This window comes from Lutjanus erythropterus, chromosome 7, assembly GCF_056507025.1.
Source record: "Lutjanus erythropterus isolate fLutEry1 chromosome 7, fLutEry1.hap2, whole genome shotgun sequence".
Taxonomy (NCBI): domain Eukaryota; kingdom Metazoa; phylum Chordata; class Actinopteri; order Lutjaniformes; family Lutjanidae; genus Lutjanus; species Lutjanus erythropterus.
In genome coordinates this window covers 13,362,149-13,382,641 of record NC_139323.1, presented here as the reverse complement: position 1 = coordinate 13,382,641, position 20,493 = coordinate 13,362,149, and the positions used below count along the sequence as shown (strand labels likewise).

General features: G+C 40.5%; 1 protein-coding gene across 2 annotated transcripts; it reads left to right on the top strand.

Annotated features, from left to right (window-relative positions):
* Positions 1 to 250: 250 nt before the first annotated feature.
* slain2 (SLAIN family member 2) lies at positions 251 to 20,376 on the top strand. Of its 2 annotated transcripts, XM_084722802.1 has the most exons (10): positions 251 to 974; positions 5,219 to 5,361; positions 12,061 to 12,228; positions 12,597 to 12,770; positions 12,855 to 13,208; positions 14,308 to 14,454; positions 16,429 to 16,515; positions 18,202 to 18,240; positions 18,749 to 18,959; positions 20,126 to 20,376. In XM_084722802.1, the coding sequence occupies exons 1-10, from the start codon at positions 490 to 492 to the stop codon at positions 20,187 to 20,189; spliced, it is 1,872 nt and encodes a 623-aa protein (XP_084578928.1). In that variant the 5' UTR covers positions 251 to 489; the 3' UTR covers positions 20,190 to 20,376. The 2 variants fall into 2 exon arrangements, with proteins under 2 accessions (XP_084578928.1, XP_084578929.1); XM_084722803.1 differs by lacking the exons at positions 16,429 to 16,515; positions 18,202 to 18,240 and having other exon boundaries at positions 252 to 974.
* The last annotated feature ends 117 nt before the right edge of the window (positions 20,377 to 20,493 follow it).

Here is a 20,493-nt window from a genome sequence, read left to right as displayed (position 1 = left end):
TTGTAGTTTGATATATCATGTTGTCAGTGAAGACATTGCTACATGAAAAATAAATAAATTAGTCAGGTAAATTAATAATTAAATTATTGTGTTACCAAAATATTACATGTTTAATATGGCACTAAATTTTGGCAAAATAATGCTGAACGCGTTTGTACAGTAGTAGTTATCTGGGCACGTGCAAATAGGTGTTGGTTACGTGCTCGTTCCCGATACTGAACGCGGTGACGTGTGTTATCCACCGCCTGTTGGTCTTTCACAGTTGGTGACGAGTATTTATGAAAATGGCTTCGACCCTGCCCGTGAGCACGGTTATCCGGAGGAGAAGATGACGGTGTTGAGCTTTTTAAGTCGGTTGAACACCAAAGTGTCTTCTTTGAATACGTAGATAACAGCGAAGTAAAGAGAAAGAAGGAGACTATCGGCAGAGAAACGACTAAAGACACAACAGACCACCGCATATTTTCGTCGGGCTGAGGAGGAGCCACCATGGAGGATATCAACTCAAATATCAACGCGGACTTGGAGGTGCGGAAGCTCCAGGACTTGGTGAAGAAGCTCGAACAGCAAAACGAGCAGCTTCGGAGTCGGTCTACCATGTTGTCCTCGTCCGGAGCGATGTCAGGGAACCACAGACCCCTCAGCGCTGGATACGACTCGTCGTCCCTGTCAGCGGGGATGGCAGCCGGTCTGGCCGGCTTCCCTGGGGTGGGGTTCGTCGGAACGAGTGGGTACGGTGGGCTTCTGGAGAACAACCGCTGTTTGAGCCCCAGACTGTCGTACGACGGTATAAGCTTCAGGAGGGCGTATGATTATGAGGGGGCATCGGCTGCCGCCTCTGTGTCGAGTATGAACTCACTTTATTCAGACAGCACCGGGGCTTTCACAGATGAAGGGGAAACATCAATTCTGGACGAAGTGGAAATCTTAGATCTCGAAGACATGGATTGTCTACACGAAGACGAGGACAGCTGGTGAGTGACAGGCCTGTCTTGGGAGGTATCTTGCCTTTACAACCGTGTCAGTGTCTTCAGTGCTGGGTGACAGCTGCTCTACACATTAACTACCATGACAAAACGTCTGGCATAAACAATCTGAGTAGCTTGCCTGAAATCTGAAGTCATATGTACTGAAGGGGACTCATTGTGGATCACTGACTGAATGAAGGATGTTGTATGGCAAGTCATGTGGGCGATGCCAAGCCCCTTCCATGACTCTGATCATAATAGACATGCTTTGTCATGCAATCAATACCAAATCTTTATCTGTCATCTCATACTTCGCCTCCAGCCTGTGTGTCTGAGGCTGATGATCAGTAGGCCTCTGAAGAGGACCCTACAGTCCCTGATCATCTGTTGAACAGTTTTACTGTTGTGATGTGGCAGATTGCTTGGCTTGTCATGGCAGTGGTGGCAGGAGATCAGTGTGTGTGTGCAGTGAAAATTAAAGTTGTTTTCCTCTTCCCAGCAGCCATGTGGGAGAGGTAGCCATGGTTATAGTCCTCCTCTCAATTCCCTTTAGCACCAACAGTTGGCACACAGCCACAAGTGCTCTGCAGCACCAAGTGAGGAGGGCAAGAGATCTGAAATAGGACTATCATCTCATCATGTAGGAATAAACATTATGTCAGTGTCAAGAGGCTGATCACGAGTATTGTGTTTACAGGGATTATAAACAATGGGTATTAATATAAGGGTCACATGGAGAGTCTTGTGGACAAGGATGAGCATTCACCCCAGAATCAAAAACACGTATTTTTCCTCTCTGTCATTTAGCCATCTTGACTTCTATGGTGTGAGTTACAGAGATACGGGGATATTGCCTATAGAGGGCAAAACTATAATTGGAAAAATTCAAAAGCTATGTCTCTTTCCAGCAATCATGACCCAGTTACTCAAGGTATCCCACAGACCCTGTTGTGAGCACTTTCATGTAGCTGTAGAGCCGACACTAATGGATACTTTCATTGCCGATTAAAATTGTGAAAAATGTGAATCTGTGTTTCCCAGAACCAAAGATTACCTCCTCAAATGTCTTGTTTTGTGTACAGCTTTTTTTTTTTTTAAATTACTCAAAATAATGAATCAATTATCAAAAGAGTTTGCGATTAATTCAGTAGTTGACAACTAATTTATTAATCATTGCAGCTCTAGCTCCTGGTGCAAACTATTTTCTGCCTACTGTAAAAAGAAAATGGTTTCTAGGTGAGTGTCATTATTTTGAGAGAGGGCAGACATCCCAATAGCCAGTATCTCCAAAACTTGGCAACTAACACCAAAACAATCTAGATGGCTAGAAAGCACAACAGAAGAAAAATATGTATTTCTGATTTTGCAGTGAACTGTCCTTTTAATCCTCTACCAATACATTGTGCTTGTAATATTTCCTCTAGCGCTGAGTATTTATGGTGTTTAAGGTCAGGTGGCTTTGCATAGACACACTTTAGAGGTGTAATCCGTGAAACTCCGGAGTAAGATTGGATTTGTGCTGCTCTGTCTAAATCTCTCCTCTCATCCCATCTCAGGGAAATACGTTGAAGTGGCAGAGTTACACACTGAGATGAGTTTTCGTTAGACGGCTCATCTCAGACATGACTTGGAGGAGGAGTTTACATATGGCCTATCAAGGATAATAAGAGTACTATCAAGATAACTACTTTTGTTGGGCAATATGTTGTCACAGAAACAACTGCAATAAATGATATTAATATCTCTTTAGGTCTATTTTATGCCATTTGTCTAATGATAATATAATAGCATGGTAATGCAACACTAGGGTTTCCCCCAGCCAAGTTGTTAGAGCCTGTGGAAAGTATCTCGTAATGGGGGCCTAGTGTCTTTTTTTATGGAGGCCTGGCCTGGGCCCATGACAGACTGATGTTTCTGTGACAACATAATGGTGGCTGGAATTGCAGAACTGAGAAAAGCTAAGCGTAACATAGATTTCACAGGTTCCTACATTAAAAAGCATCTTAAAAACGCCGCCCCCCAAAACAAAATTCCCAGATGCTTAGGCCTGGTGGGGGTCAGCTTGCAACAGATTGGGTGAAGCTTTGAACACCCATTCAAAGAGCGAGGAACTGTTAATACAGACAGCAAACATCAAGCGTGACCTGAAATGGCAGCACAACAACTCTGTGTAGTTTTTTTCTGTTCATTCATCTAAAGCACTGTTGAAAAATACTTATGCGCTGCATCCAAATCCTATAATGGTATGGAATACCCTACTGTTTACTCTGGCATCGTTTTGGCAGCCTTCTTATGTGTATGTAGTTGACCTCAATAACTTTTGCTGACTTCGATAAGTCAGTAATGTAATGATCATGACAGGTCTAGATGACATCAGCTACTGACTAGATATGAATATAATGATGGGCCATCCTCAGAAGAAGGTCCTTGTTTATCTGTCTTGTCAGGAAGGGTTTGTCTGATTGGCGTCATTTGTGGTAATAACACTGTAATAGACAACATTAGGGCGAAGAGTCTGATGCAACTAAATGACAGTCCCTAAAAACTACTACAAAGGTAGATGATCTATTTGGTTGAAAGCCAACTCACAGTCTTCCCTCCGTTGCTTGCAGCAGTGCCAGCCACTCAGCTTCGCCATCGGACCACTTTCAGACATTGCTCACTCATGCTCAGCAGAGCCAGTCTCATTATGCCCTGGCTGTTTGTCTGCCCTCTGGATCAGATTGATATCTGGGATTACCGTGTAGTGCCTAGCTCTCACCAGCTCCTGTCATAGACTCCTGTAATCCCTGAATTAGCCTCAGACTGGATTTAAAATGCAGTGTTCTCCTGTAGCACTCTCACCTATCAATAGATGCTTGTCACACTACTGCTAAACGCATGTGGACATGACACATGTCATTGTCTCAGAGCGTGGAGGTCATGTATGAAGTGTTTGGTCTGTTAGTGGTAGATTTACTATGTGCTGTACCAAATATGAATGGTGGCTGTTGTGTTGATAAACATTGAAAATGTGCAGCCCCAGATTTCAGGCTTGTATTCCTCAAGCACAAGCCTGCCTTTACCTGTAATGTTTCTACTTTCATCATAAAAGGCTTCTTCTTTTATGGCTGCAACAGAGCTGACAACTGCTGACTCAGACTTCTCTCTGAGTGGAAACTCTTCTCTTCTCTTCTCTTCTCTTCTCTTCTCTTCTCTTCTCTTCTCTTCTCTTCTCTTCTCTTCTCTTCTCTTCTTAAGGGTACACACACATTTCTATTAGCCTACTTCTTTATCCGACAAACAAAAACTAGGGGCCAATTCAGTTATTTCATACCTGTACATCTTCCCATCAGTATTAAGAGGGTTTGACAGTTTCGATCAATACAGCGGACTGAGCGCTGAACCCAGCGACTTTTAGAAAAGATTTGAGCAAGTGACAGTGCTTCATTATGAGCTGAAACACTGTTTTGTGCACATGAAACATGTGAACTGTTAGATAATATTGACAGTTCTAAAAGATTCCTGCAAGCCACCCCTGTGTAAGTTTTATACTGGCTGCATTGTAAATAATTAATGGATCCAGAGATCTCAAATATTTAAGTATGAATAGATCTGAATTAAAACTAAATAGTAATTTTCAGTATCAGCGAGCATGGTCACGTCAATGCCTTGTTGCCTGTCCACCTTGCCTGTCATTGCCACTGCAGTGTTCGCAGATAAAACACTGTCCAGACACTCGTTATCCCCTCGATCTCATTTCCTCTGAGAGCTGCTGGGTCACATCACATATAAGGTGTGAGCTGTCATGGTCGGTCATCATTACGAAGAGACGACAGTCTGTGTGTGTGTAATCATAGCTTGTATTGCTTTTATGAACATGCAGTTACAGTTGTTAAAAGTATTGCTGCTTCTTTGATACCGTGTGTAAAATAATACAGTTTCTGTTAGTTATACATTCGGAAAGTACCAAAGCTACTATAAATGATCTACTGTAAGTGTTCACTGAAGACTTCAGTTCAGGCATTAATATCATTACTGACATTTGGCTTGCTGCATAGCAAAACTAGACAGTGTTTAGTGCAGGTTAACTTTAAAAGAAGGAAAAATCATCTTATTTTGCGTGGCTAGGATTTTTATTCTTTTTGCCGTGCTATCAAAAGAGTTTTCTTTAATACCTGTATTGTATCAAAGTTTAAAATTCTGGCATCATGACACCATTACATGCAATTCACCTTGCCCAATTGTGTATGCTGTTCACGTTTTTCCAGGCTCTATGAGACGAAACTCAACAGTCCCCTGCAGAAAACCTTAAGTCCTATTGTGTGGTGCCGCAAAGCTCTTGACAACCCGAGTCCTGAGATGGAATCAGCCAAGCGCTCCCTCATCCACAGACTGGACCTCACCCTGTCAGGTAAACACCACCAGTGAACATGAAACATGTAGTCAAAACTTAGCCACAGCAGCAGTAGCAGTAGTAGTAGAAACAGTAATAGCATCACTTATACACCTAATTAATCCCTCTTTACGGCTCAGCTACAAAACAGCACCACTGGTGTTAGGAGGGATTCACTGTCTTACTAATGACACTTAAACAGGACAGATCTTCAGTGAGACAAAGACTTTGTTTTGGTTGTTTCATCTCCTTGTGTCTGTTTGTCTGTGCTGTTAGTTTGTATATCGAGCCATTTTTTTCTGTCTTTAGAGCTCTTCATCTTTATCATAAAGGTTATTTGAATCTGCTTGTAATCAGAGTGAGAGATTGATTATAAGAAAAAAAAATGTAGTTCTGTCATCCTGACTAACAAAAGTGTACACTGTGCACTTAAAGGCAAAAAAATGTAGTGAAACAGCAGTGATTTTTTTCCACAGCCGTGCCTTCAGTGATTGCTACCAGAATTTTAACTCAAATGGTAACATTTTTTGAAGAGACGATTGTAATTCGTTGTTGTTTGTAAGGCAAATGTAGAATTATTGATTCAGCAAGGTAGAGCTTGTTTATAAATGCAGAACTACTGGCTAGATAAGAGATGGGCATGAATGTTGTGACTGGTCTTGTTGCTGTGAGCTTTAATTCATGGGAGTGAGTCTCTGTAATAATTTCACTATTTCCTATTATTGATTTTTGAATCTAAAGAAAACACAAAATAAATGACTCCATGTTGTACTCATATATCTCTACAGCCACTACTGTTACAGCTACTACACACAGTTATAAACAGAGGACAAATGGATGCATCATCATACACGTTCCCTTGTGTAGTTAAGCTTCCCTTGTTCTAAGGGGAAGATGAAGTACGTATGTGCCTGTATGATCAGTCATTGAGTGGCAGAGGCTGTAGGTTTATGACCTGGTGTGATAATGTGTGTGTGTGTGTGTGTGTGTGTGTGTGTTTTGGGAGTCTCTTCTTCTTTGGATATGGGATTGAGAGTACAGCAAATGAAAAACTATGCCCATCACCAGGTGTTTGGAGTGGTGATGGTGTAAATAGGTTTTGGTTTTCCTCTTTTGTTATTCAATGGCAGTAATGTGTGTGAAAAAATAATGTTTAATTTATATTTCCCCAAAAGGTATGCAAAATATTTATTGTTATGTGCCATATGATTGCACCTAGTCTCTTAGGGCAGGCACAGTATTTATTTATTTATATTTACATCTGTCTGGTGAATCACTCTCCTCATGAAATCAAGGTACATAGAAATGGTGGCACCAGGAATCTTAAACTGGCCTCTGTTGAAGGGATTACATAGCACTCGAGTGACTGTAAACTAGTGCTTTACTGAAAGTCAGGGAGCTGTGTAGTGCTGCTGTTCAAGTGTTACGATTTTAATTCATTGTCCTTGTACCCTCCACACTAAGAATTCAAAGTTGTTTGAAATTGAATACCCTATCAATCATACATTAACAAAACATTGTAATAGTAATTTATTCTGTTATACATCACCCACGTCTACCTTATTAGTTTGTCCTTGGTCTATGCCTGTTATGTGAGCTTTTGGCTGCCACTAATTATAGTTAGTCCCTTAGTGAGGAAGACCGACCTCAAATCCTCACAGCTAAACTGAGAGGGGGTCGTTTCCATTTTGACAGCGGTATGCCCATGTGACAGATCATGTTGAGCAATAGGCCGCTGAAGGTTGTTCACTGTGATCTTCTCTGCTCTGTTGTGCAAGAATCTGGACAGCACCTGGACACACAGCCTCTGTGTCGCCGGAGGATACTGAGATTTGTTTTTACTGGCTGCTAAATGAAATGGAGTTGTTTTGTGGATCCAACCTGCACAGCTTTTTCCCCCTCACACATTTCACAGGTCAGATGATGGTTATAGATATGTAAAGCACATGGATTCTGGCATTAGAGCTGTTTTTGGGATACTTTCTTAATTAATAACTCTTTGAAATCAGGAACCTGCAGTGCATCTTTCAAAATGCACAAATAATCATTTTTTTCTCTTGTCCCTTTATTGTGACCACTCTGGGCTGTGTCTGTGTTTAGAGCTAAGGCATATTTCTGAGCTAAAAACTCAAAATTTGCTGTCAGGATCTGTGTAAATGTAGCCTTAGAGGACCCCTAGTGAACAAAGCATGCTATGTATCAGATGACTAATACTACAAATAACTAGCCACTAGGGTTTAGGAAGCATGATAGTGGTGATATCATCACTGTAGGTGTGGAAGGGGGATAACGTCATCCTGCTTGGGACTGAAAATATCCCCACTGTCACAACCCAGCCCACTCATTCCACTTCTGTCCTCACTGATGAGAACACTGATGTCACCACCTCCTTAAGAATAGAGACAGAACAACAAAAAAATTCTGTAGAGTCTTATGATTCACTGGGTATGTGATTAAAACACTCGAATCAAATAAATTGAACACAGAGCCATTAGTTTTTGTTTCATTTTCCTGCACACAAGACTTGAGCAGATCTTAAGCAATGCATTCTGGGAGTGTCTGTGAGTGAAAGGGAGACTCACCACAGACACACCCTCATGGCTCCTGGCTACTTTCCTTCACACCCGATCTCTAACAGGAGCATGGAAACCCTGTTGCCATGGTGTTGGTTTGAGTTAGTGTCAAAGGAATTGCAAAGGGAAAAAAAAGTTAGCTTCACCAGAGGCACATTGAAGTCAAAGTGATGGCTTCCTTTTGTCATAAAACATTTGTATCAGTCTAAACAGCTTAACAAAAACCAAATAGTCAGAACACATCACTACTATTTTATCTTTTGTTCACCGGCTCCTGCAATAAATACTGATTGCTTTTACATCTATGAATGGCTTTGTTCCTTCCTATGTTGTTGACATGTTCACTGAATACACACTGGACAGATCCCATAGATTATCAAATAAAGGTCTCCAATAAATTCTAAATCAGCTTATGGTGCTTTCAGTCATTATGGTCCTACTCTCTGTAATTCTCCACCAGATAAATTCTTTGAAAAGCAGACCGAAAACATCATCTCATTTTGCAAGTTTTTAATTAGGTTTAAAGTCTATGGGTAATAGATAATAGGTAAAATATATTGTAGAATCTGTATTATTATTGTAATTATTCCCCTTATAATAATATTAATAACACCTTATTATCTCATATGGTTTAATCTTTTCTTTATATAAGTAATACCTTCTTATCTTATACTCCCTTTTTGGGCTGATGTCATGATTATGTCAGTGTCATCATCTTGTGTTGTGTGAGCACTAGAATCTAAGTCTTGCAATGTAAGTTTTATCACATACCAGCTGCCACTGCCAGTCAAAAAAACAAACAAACAAACAAAAAGATACTACAGTGTAAACAAAAGTAGAGAGATGTGTGTGAGCTATGACAAAATAAACAAAATGAACTCATAAAATGTCAAGAAAGGGAATATTCTCATACCTATTTTTCTTATTAAAGAGAAAAATACAATTGTTCACCTTCTCAATTCAAGTTTCTCTCTTACCTAACTAAGACAAGCTTTAATTGCCTTGTTAATGCCACAAAACACACATTTAAACACAGTCTTACCACTGTTTATAACAATGACCAAATTGGGTTGGCCTGAATAAATCCTTCATTCACAGTGAGAAACATAAACTGCCCCCCAAAAAACATCCAGTGATGGACTCAGCCTATTGTTGATAATATTTGTCAATGTGAACTTCTTTATTGAAGTTAGTTTTTACTTATTACTTATTTTGAAGTGCTTGAGTCTATGCCAGTCACATGAAATATGCTATATAAATAAAATTGTCTTGACTTGACTAAACATTACATCTGTGCCAGCCTATGTACACTCATACAAGGCGTTCACATATTTTTAACATGAACTTTAGTTTAGAGTGTCAGTAGTGACCAAGCCTTTTGTCTGTGTACACCCTGTTAAATTCATAACCCCACATGACGTGCCTCAGTTACATAACTAACAACAGGGAGGAGACGGCTGTGAGTCGACTGAGTCAGACAGCGTTACTTTCTTCACGTTGGACGGTCCTGATACACAGTCACAACATGTGTTGCCGGAGCTGAACAATTCAACAGTTTTTTCCATCGTGCTGCTTTGACAGCTGCCCTACGCTGCTGATCCAGTGCACATACAAAACTCAAGAGGTCCCAGCCACAGTCGCATAACTGACCTGCCCTGTTCCTGCTCATAAAACCTTTGACTTTAAACCTCATACTGTACAGTTAACATGTCTCTGCCAGTTTTATCCCTTTTCCCTTTGTGGTATTTGTCTCTTTCATTTACAAAGGCTCCTCTGTTTGTTTTCCTCTTGTGATATGTTCACAGGCTTCTTTTATTTTTTTCTACCTCAGTGCTAAGTGTTGTCTTCCATTTCGTCCTGACCATTTAAGCCCTCCAGGCCTTCATTTTATATCAGGCTCTTGTGGTGTTTTTTTTTTTTTTTTTTTTTGCCTGTGGAAACTACCCCAAAGTTTCCACAGCTGAAAAGCCAAGACGGAAAATCCTCCAGTAAAAAATTCATATCACAGTAAATCAAAATGGCATCAATCCCAGCGATTAGAAACAGCATTTCTTCCGACTTCTTTTCTTGTTTTAGGACATGAGGATTTGAGGACACTCTATTTTGGTTTGGTCCCTGTGCTGCAGATCCCTTTAGATTGGTATGTGTCTCTTTCCACTGACGATGTGCTGCTGGAGTTGCTGTGATAGTACAAACTGTTCATCAGACTTTCCCCCATGACTTGGTAGCTTAGACCAGCAAGTAAAGACTCTGTTGTGTCAAGAGGCAGATTTTCCAAATCATAGTTAGTGTGAATGCTCTATTTCATAGTGCACAAGATACGATTCATGTTTGAGTAAGCACTCTCAAAACTGTCATTGTGTTTCAGTAGTGTGTTCTTGCATATTTTTTAGCCAGAAGACACAGAGGATGTTTTCAATTTAACAGGGCTGCAGCAATTATCGATTAATCTATCATTCATCATCATTTTATGGATTTTATGGATTAATCGATACATTGTTTGGTACAAAAAATGTCAGAAAAGTGTGAAATATTTTGATGACTGTTTTGCAAAGCCGAAGGTTGACATCCTCATGTTTTGTCCACAATACAAAGACATTCAGTTTAGAATTTGGATATTTTGTCTCCAAATGACTCCAAATGATTAATCGATTCCCAAAATAGTTAGTGATTATGTAATAGTTGACAACTATTTAATTGACTAATTGTTGCAGCTCCACGATGTTATCCTGACTCTGATATTGGAGGTTTGTTTCACTGTTTTGATCTGTTGACTGGACTCTTCCTAAATGGAAAACAAAGCCTCCATTGTTGTTAAAGTGCACAGCATCACAGATCTGCATGTTTCAGAGTTGCTGACATTCCTCAGTAGCTGATCCATGCAGATGGCAGCAGAGTGGACATGATGGTATTTTCTAAATAATGCAGGGGGACAGAGTGCAGAGCACTAGGAGAGGGAGAATGTGGAAGGAGGAGGACGCTGATGTGTAAACACATCCAGTCAGAGACAGAGAGAGAAATCAAATGGATGATGAAGACTCTGAGACATTAACCATCCAAACCATCAAACTCTATCCGTGACCAGCAGCCTGTCCAGAATCTGATCTCATGGCAGAGACAAGGGACTCTGTGGACTGGAGCCTTTGACTGATGCATCGTTGGGTTTTACAGAGAATACCACTGTGCTCTGTGTGTATGGATTGAATGGCATGCATTGTTAAGTGGTTCTCCCGGCTGATGATGCAGGAACTCTATCAGGCCCACACTCAGCATACGGTCTGAGAGACTCGACCAGACTTCCAGTACACTGTGGAGCTTTCATAGAGGTGCCAGCTTTCAGCAGCAGACACAGCTGGTGTTGTAGTCAGCAGGCTTTCTCAGGGTCTTTTATGGGTTACAGTGCATTAATGCAATTATGTTAACATAAAGGGTGAGGGAAACAATGAAAGTTTCAGTAGTTGATTTCCCCCATGTACTGTTATATCACGTTTTTGTCTGATGGGTATAACTGTTGCTTATTAGTTATTACTGGAAGACAGAAGAAGTATAATTTCTGGCATCCCATCAGAGAAGCATGCATGACTGACTCCATCTGTGGAAAGATGATAAAATTGGACAAATGATTTGACTGATTTTTCAGTAATTTTTCAATAAGGGAAGAATATTAGTTGAGAACATCCTTAGATTTCCACATTTTACTGACAGCTTTCACTTCTTACCAGAGTATCACACTCAACTGTAATAAAGTAGAGCAAAAGTAGCATAAATAAAGAAATGATGTGGCATTTCTGCCCAATCTGGAATGACTCAACACATCCACTATGAGTATTAGTGGATGGACAACTACTGATCATATTTAGAGTTAACAGTGTAACCCAGAATTTTGGTTTATTCACTGCTCACTTTCTTTGTCACATTTTCTTCATAACTGCACCTTAAAGTCCTCTAACTCACAACTCTAACTTTGTACAAACATGTTTGTGGGTCCTCTGACTCTATAACATTCTCATGTGTGTTCTAATGCAGAGTAATATCAAAGAGTGACTGAGCACTTGCAGGCATAAAAAACTTGATGTACTGCTTTTGATCTTCCCTGATATAATGTGGCCTGACTGATATTTTTCTCTGTCCTGTGACTCTACAGCCAACAAGCGCCGGAGCCTGTATGGAAGCCCCTACAACCAGCAGGGTTATGGAAGTCCGTATAGCACAAACGCAGCCAACAGCCCTTATAGCAGTGGCTTCAACTCCCCTTCCTCAACCCCCAGCAGAGTGCCCATCGTCAGACAGCAACTAATGCCTGGGAACGCAGGTATGGATCTCTGTAAAGTTCACTAACAACCACAGAATATCTGTTGTTTTTGAATATTCTTTATTGTTATTTTGTATTTAATTTAATTTCTGCTTTCATTACACTATAATAGGTCAGGTTTATTATTAGGAATATGTCAATATGTTCTCATTGTTTTTCTTGATATATCATAATTATGTTTAGAAGTAATAATTTTATTACAAGTATATTTGCATGTAATTGTATACCTATGTGTATCTTTACTTTTCCTTCCTTTAAAATCTGTCCACCTGATTGGAAATGTTTATATATTTTATATACTGTAAAGGCACTGTAATGCAAGCATCTTTCAATAAACAAATATTTTTTAAAACTGATTTCCTTGGCAGCACACCAGAGAAACACAGCAGCAGAGAGAAATCCTCCGGCTGTGAGTCCTCAGTCATCAGTGGACAGTGAGCTGAGCACGTCGGAGATGGACGAGGACTCAGTGGGCTCCTCAACGACCTACAAACTCAATGACGTCACTGACGTCCAGATACTGGCACGCATGCAGGAAGAGAGTACGTACCCGTATCAGCAGTGCTGTTCAGTTTTTCAGCCTTTTTATAGTGTGTTGTGACTGTGAGTGTCTCCATGTTTGTCAGGTTTGAGACAAGATTATGCTGCAACAGCATCCAGGCGGAGCTCAGGTTCATCCTGCCACTCGTTGCGGCGCAGCACCTTCAGTGACCAGGAGTTAGACGCACACAGCTTGGAGGACGAAGAGGAGGCAGTACACCCGGCCTTCCACCTGCCCTCCAACCGCTTCAGTCCCTCACCTCGACACTCCCCCCGCGCCTCCCCCAGGAATTCACCCCGCTCTCGTTCCCCGGCCCGCTCTATTGACTACAGTCACAGCCGCGGCTCGCCTCAGCCCATTATCAGCCGCCTGCAGCAGCCTCGCCACTCGCTGCAGGGCCACGGGCATGACCTGCAGACCAACGTGGTGAAAAATGAAGGTACGTGGAGCTAGTAGATGTGCCTAGGCAAACAACAGTGATACGATCAATAAATCATCAATAGTAATAAGAAAATTGTTCAATAAAAAGTTCAGTAGTTTCACTTAAATGCGCTAAATGCAAACCACCATGAGAACACGTATGGAATCAGGGTTCATTATTGTTTTTTTCTTTTTTCTTTTTTTTCTTTTTCACTTGCTGGGTCAGGCAAGTGGGTCAGGAAACTACTTGCTTGAAGTCAGTTTTTACTCTTGCCCCTGTACAAATTGGCTTATTTACTAGCGGTTATCAAATAGCAACAAAGGCTAAAGTTAATTGTCATGTTTAATTTAGGGCTTCAACGTCTATGAAATGTCAGAAAATAGTGAAAAATGTCCATCTCAGCTTCTCAAAGTCCAAGGTAATATCTTTAAATGTCTTATTTTGTCAGTGCAAAACCAAAGATAAGCAGTTTGATATGAAAATAAAGCAGGAAATATTTGAGAGGCTGCAAGAAAAATTACTTACACAATTAATTAATAATCAAAATAGTCTAATACTTTAATTAATTTTTACAACTTGGTGTGGTCAGGCAAGTGAGTTGCTAGATTTACAAGCCTGACACAGCATTTTTTGAGCGTGAGAGCAATCCTTATTTTTGAGCGCTGTGAATACACCATACACCCTGGATCATCCTTATTATATCCCTAGATGGTGGAGTGTGCTACGAGTGACATGCAAACCAATCATTTAATTAATTTTATTGTTCAGTTGCAGCATCAACTTGTGACTAGTGAAACAGTGTGAACTGATACAATGAAAAGGAAAAACAGGAAAAGGAATTTTTAATATAAAAGGACAGATCAGATTGCCAGTTTAGCAGATTTTGTTTAAATCTATTACACGTGTGACTTGATAAATGAAGTAGTTAAATTCAACCTTTTACTCTTTATTAAAATAGATCATTGAGAATTATTAACAATGATAGATATAGAGTGAAATTAAACATTTTATTGTGCTAAATACCAGCAGAGATGGGGGGCGTCAGTGCTTTCATCCTGCAATTCTGGATACACCTATTTTTGTCGGAGCTAACCCTCTGCTGTTGTTGCTATTGTAGAAAAGCTGCGTCGCAGTCTTCCCAACCTCACACGCTCTTCAGCAGCGACGACCCAAGGCCCGGAGCCTGTTAAGAACAGCCGCAGCTGCGAGTCCAACCTGCAAGTGCCAAACGGCGGCTCTCCCCGACACCAGAACCAGTCTGCTAGTGAGTATTGTGACAGACATGGGAATAAACAACAAGCCATTTTATTTGAATCCGTTTTATTGCAAAACACACAGCTGTAAATGAATCTTTACACTGCAGTAGCTATAAGATTCAGTTTATCGCATTCATTACTGATGTCACTGTTGTCAACTGACATATTAATATTTGTGTTACTCTCCAAGTATAGCAAACATTCAGAAACATGACAGGCTGTGTAATCTGTTGTTAGTCATTGTATGACTTGGGGATTCTATTACTCCTTCTGGCTGCACCTACAGTATGACGACTGTGCTGCTTTGTAGTGCCATGGCTTTGGTGTTTGGGGATCCTCCTTGTCTTTGATCATTTTCAGTTCTAATATCTTTTATTCACACGCATCCTTCCTCTTATTGCCTTGGCATAACTTTCACTTCAAAAGAAACACCCTCATCCTGCAGCATCAGAGCATGGCACCACCAACACTGAGAATCCAGAGCGACTCCGGGAAACAGCAACACTGACATTGTTTTACATTTTGTGTTGTAGAGCTTAGATAAGAGTATCCATTTGATGTAATCCTGTAATGGAAGATCAAGGTAATGGTGTTGTCCTTAATCCAGAAACAGTAATCCCTCTCTGTTCATACTCTGTTAGTAAAGACAGAGAGGACAGGGGTCAAAGGGCAGGTTTCAGCTGGTTAAACGTGTACTGACTGCCTTTATCCTGTCTTTAGCAGCTCCACTGAGGGACAGGGTGTTCATGTGGCCTGGGTCTTTACATTTACATCTGCTGATTTTTTTATTTAATTTTTTTTTTATTTGTATACTTAAGATTAAAAAGATGTCATTCTGTGCTTGAAAGGTTCTGATAGTTGTATGCAGGGTTCCTATGCAGTATGCAGTTTGATTTGAGCTATTTCTAGGTCTGGATTAGTATAGAAAAAAATGAAAAAAGTATGGAAAATGATTGCTCTTACTCGCTTTTCAAAAATATAAAATTCAGAATTTCTAAAAGTATACCTCAGCCTCAAACTATAATTTTACCATTTAAAATGTCCTGCAGTGCTTGTGTATTTTTTGCCGTTGACCAGTTATGCAAGCTAATGTCAGATGCCCCCTGTCCACAGACCCCCACAGCTGGCTGTTCCATATCCTTGTGGAAAGCCTTGTTTATGAGTTATGCGGTGATGTAGTCATCACAAAATTAAATGGACTACTTTTTTTGTATAAAGAAGCCATACCATTAGGCCTATGGCCTTTCACTGTGAATAAACAAGGCTGCAGAGACACTGATTTTTTTCAAAAACTTTTTTTCAGCTTTTTCAGTTTTTATCTATAAAAGAGACTAAAAATATAGGGGGGACAATGGAATATTATTTCTTCAATATGTTAAGGGAGATGTTTGCCAGTGGAACATCATCCAACTTTCTGTGTAGTAGACAACAGCCATAATGGGTAATCCCAAATCCCAAATATAAAGCCTAGTTAGCTAAGGATTTGAAATGGGAAAAGAAATCTAGATGTCAAGTATTGTCTGAAAAATCCACTGAGAGGTTTGGAAATTTGAGTCTGGGAAAGTATGGTGTTTTGAAATGGAAAATGTGCAGGAACCCTGTGTATGCATTTTTCTATCTGAGCTTTGGCTGTGGTTGGCATGTGAGACACCTAAATTTCTGCATCTGTCACCGACTTCTCTTCACTGTAAAGCATGTGTAACCAAAACCAGCCCCCATCTCTCCGTCTATGCTGAGACTGGTGTGGATTGGGTGTTGAGCCTGCGCAAGGCACCGACACTTTGCTCTGACAGCGGGCTGCTCCTCCACCTGAATGCAGCTGCCTGTGGATGTTTGGTTCTAGGGCCCCCTAGTGGCCTCAAACTGCACTTCAGGCTTCTCTGGCCTTCATTGCCTCTACTGCCCCCTTTTTCTCCAGTAATACTGTGAATATCAGGTAGAATAAAGTCTGACTCCCGTGCTGAAATGTCCCTGTTTTCCAGCAGCAGCTCAGCTCCCGAGATACTCGACCCCTTCTCGCTCCTCCCCGAAACCCAAACAGCACCTTCAAAGCCCAACTGCCCTGCGAGGTAACAGCCTGCTCCTAAACCAGCTGGAGGCTGTGGGATTGATCTCACACCCAGACATGTGCACAATTTACGAGTTACTAATGTCAGCTGCCTTGGCACTGAAGGTGTAGAATGTAAATGATAAAAAAAAAAAAGCTGTGTCGTGCGGAGCTGAAATGGATCTGAGGAAGGTACATTGAGGTAACTGACTGCAGCTTTAGCTTCTGTTGTTGGAAAAAGAAAGCGGTGGAGTACAGGGTGGTTGTTGGGAGCAATGAGCTTGAGTTTTTATCTCCCTCGGATATGGCACCGTACTGAAAGGATTTAACCTTTGCACCCTAAAAGGACAACAGTTTTACATGAGGACTGTGTCGAGCTGTTACTGTAATAATATGAAACTGGTCATTTTGGCTCAGAAATGTCAAAACAGTGATTGTGTGCTGCTGCTGTTCCATGGTTGATGATCAGAGTAACATGACTGCTGCTCAGATCTGTCTGGTTACTGAAAGAGAAACGTGTCATTCATATGTTCATCCATGGCGGCCATCTTATCTCGGATTCAATCACATGAACTTTTTTGTGCTTCTTGCTTTTAGTTAATAGCACACACCTACACATTCTTATTGTCCTCTTTACCTATATGTTTACATGTTACAAATCCAGCCCTATTGACCCCCTTGTGTTAATACACATTATTTCTATTTTTTTCATTATGTTTTCTCAGAAATTAACACTGAGTTGATATTCTTCAACCATATAAAATGCTTTTCACTGTTGGTCAGCCATTCCACACAGTGATATGAGGAGCATATTTGGCTGACAATGACGGTAAAGGACAACCTTTAACAACAACCAGTTTCCTCTACACAATCTGTTTTGTTAGGCAAATAAATTGGTTTAGTGTGACAGACCAAGCAGTCACTCCAGTTGGATTTGCAGCATAAGAGTGACCACAGTTAACATTTTACACCCCTGATTCGAAAAAAGTTGTGACGCTGTGTAAAACCTAAATTAAAACATAATTCAAGCACTTGCAAAGGAACTGTTTACTGGCAGCAGTTTTAGGAAGTGTTTGCAAGCCTGTGTAGCAACATCCTTTATACAGTTCCAGAAATACCCGAGTATAGTTCAACAGCACCACAAACTGCAACCTCCAAAATGATCCTAAAGTTGAATTTTATAGCCTTCACAAAGGATTTAATGCAGGAATGTGTATAAGACTTGGGGGTAAGCAAGCACACTGTTATCTGTATCTGTACCCATACTCGTAGCGGGTTCCTAATAAACTGGCAACTGAGTTGAGATACATAGATATATACATATGGTACCTGATGAATTCCAGGTAGCAGCACAAAATCAGTTGCAGTGACGCCCGTTATACATTGTGTGATTTAGCAATACCTCTACCATCACTGATAAACCTGTACATTCAAAGTGTACATTACATTAGCAACCACAGAATGTCCTTCAGCTCCCTCACTGTCCCATCACTATCCACTGCTACACATGCTCTCACATGACCTCAAGAGGCCAATCCCCTGCCACATAGTAGTATTGTTGTTCGTATTACTCATGGGCTATGTAACATCACAGTTTGTTTGAAAACAAACAAGCAGTGAAAGACGCTCCATTGAAGCCGATCCTCAGCAGCACCTTCCTCCCAGCTCTGAATTAAGGCCTGTCTCTGTTGTCTTCGTCTTTGTCTAGTCCCACTCTCCTGTTGCTTTGGAGAAGAAGGTGATTTCAGTGAGTATTCACTGAGGGTTTCCACCTTTTTAAATATTGTGATTGTGGTTTCACGCTGTGGTTGTATTGATGTTGTGCTATGGTAGAATATGCTTTAGGTTTTCACAAGTAGACTGTATGTGTGCATCACCTCATTCTGTCAACGCATCTAGAATCATAGTAGGCAGCTGAGTTAATGAATTAGCCTTTTCTGTTCATTTATAATGATTTTAATAAAGTTTCTTTTGTAGTTTTAAACTTGCATCATTACAGGTTCGACTTCATTTGTGAATTTGTGATGAATGTGGTTCAGAAAGACCGACATACGTTTCTGTTTGATAGATGTTTTGTGTGTTAAAGGTATGTGAATTAGCATCATATTAGATCTGTATCACCCCATTGTGCTCTTGATCATTACTTCATTGTTAAACTACTGACAGACTGAAACCTGTGAAAGCATATTATCTATCAAGACTGTTGAACACAATCCAGTTATACCTGACTCTATTCCCGCTCTGCCTGTCTTCAGTCCCCTCTCCCAGTAAGCTGCGAACTCCAGCCACCCCATCCCCACTGGCCTTGAGGCAGCCAGTAAAGGCCACATCCAACCCTGGGTCTGCCAACTCTACCCCTACCCGCTCCCTGGCTCCTCCACGCAGCGGCCTGCCCCGCCCCAGTGCTTCTTCTGGAGGAGGGGGGATCCCCCTGCCTCGCAGCAAACTGGCCCAACCTGTGCGCAGGTATGTACACCACACACACACATAGATACAAACGGATAACTCCTAAAAAACTACTACTAGTTGAGAAAACTTGTAAAAGTAAAGTAACCAGCTGCAAAGCCTTTTTTTTGAGTATATTCAATAAAGGACTAATTTGTTGTGTAAACTCAAAATTGGTCAAACTTAACATTACTATGTGCATGTGCACGCATGTAATCTACTCATGTACTTAAGAAAACTTAAATTATTTGATTAACTGTAAACTATGTGATCATATTTTACTTACACTGTATACTACAGTATAATTCAATGCAAATACCCCCTCAAATGCATTTTTATGCAGTGCTGTTGATGTATGTACTTATTTAGAAGGGCTAGATTTGAAAAAAGTTAAGTGTCAAGGGGCTGGATGTTTACATTTCCTATGTCTGACATGAAAAGTTAGGAATTAAAATGCGTAAAGCAATGCCCCTGTTTATTTTCTTCTTCACTTAATTATTTTTCAGGATTGAGGAAACATTATCTACACAAGTACAAGAAAAAACAAAGCACGTTCGTAACCAATGTTGCAGTATTTTTCATTCAGTTTGACTGCCCTGAAGTCCTTCTGCTTAAAGAGCCTGAGTAAAACTTTGTATAATACATGTCTCTGTGCTTAACAACAGTCATACCAAATGAATGTCCTCTCACTCATTTGAAGAAATTACTCATTTTTTCTCTTTTTTCATATTTATAAATGATCAGAATGAGGTTGTTGAATCTGGATTTGGTCTATGGGCCCCTTGTTGAAAAGATCTGATGTATGTTTTCAATAAAAAAAAAACAAAAAAAAGCACCATTACCATTTCATCAGATAGAATGATTTAAGTTTTCTTCCTAGTACATAAGTAGATCTGAGTAGTAATGATAAGTTTGACAAACTTAGAATAACCTGTCGAGTGAACTTCTTAAACTAATTCAAACTGTGGGGCATGGAGGAGTGAACTGAAGCTGAATGAATATGCTTTATGTAGAGAAAATAAACAAATGAGTTTGCAGATTGAATTTGTGCTGACTTTTATTGTACTAAGATTCAGCATCTCTTTTTATTTGTTTTTTCCCCTGCTTTATTTAAAGTTTTCTCAGCTTTTTTTTTTGTTAGTATAGATAAAACTTACCAAATAGTTCTCCCCTCTTTTCCTTCTCAGATCTCTTCCTGCTCCTCGGACTTACAGCGGCACCGGTGACAACTGGAGAGAAGGTTGTTACTGAAATGGGCCAGCAGGGGGCTCTCCAATCAAACTATCAACACAAGGAGGCAGACATTACAACATGGCACTTTATCTACCTAGAAACCTTTTACAGTGAAGAGAGTAAGACTATGTCCCAAAAATATATAGAATTAAGTTTTAAAAAAGGAGAGGACAGTGTCCACATCGCGTCAAAGAGGACCTCCCATTGTGTTTCTCTGTGGGCTCCGGCTCTGGAAGGGTCAGGCATGTAGTGCAGACAGCCAAGAAAATGCCAAAGAAACCAGGCCGACTCCAGCTCCGCCAGCAGAGGACACGTTATCTGC

Bases quoted from the DNA above. Each gene is read 5' to 3' on its own strand.
- slain2 (XM_084722802.1), top strand. From the start codon at position 490: ATGGAGGATATCAACTCAAATATCAACGCGGACTTGGAGGTGCGGAAG. The intron at 975-5,218 runs GTGAGTGACAGG...ACGTTTTTCCAG, and splicing joins CACGAAGACGAGGACAGCTG to GCTCTATGAGACGAAACTCA. The intron at 18,960-20,125 runs GTATGTACACCA...TTTCCTTCTCAG, and splicing joins CTGGCCCAACCTGTGCGCAG to ATCTCTTCCTGCTCCTCGGA.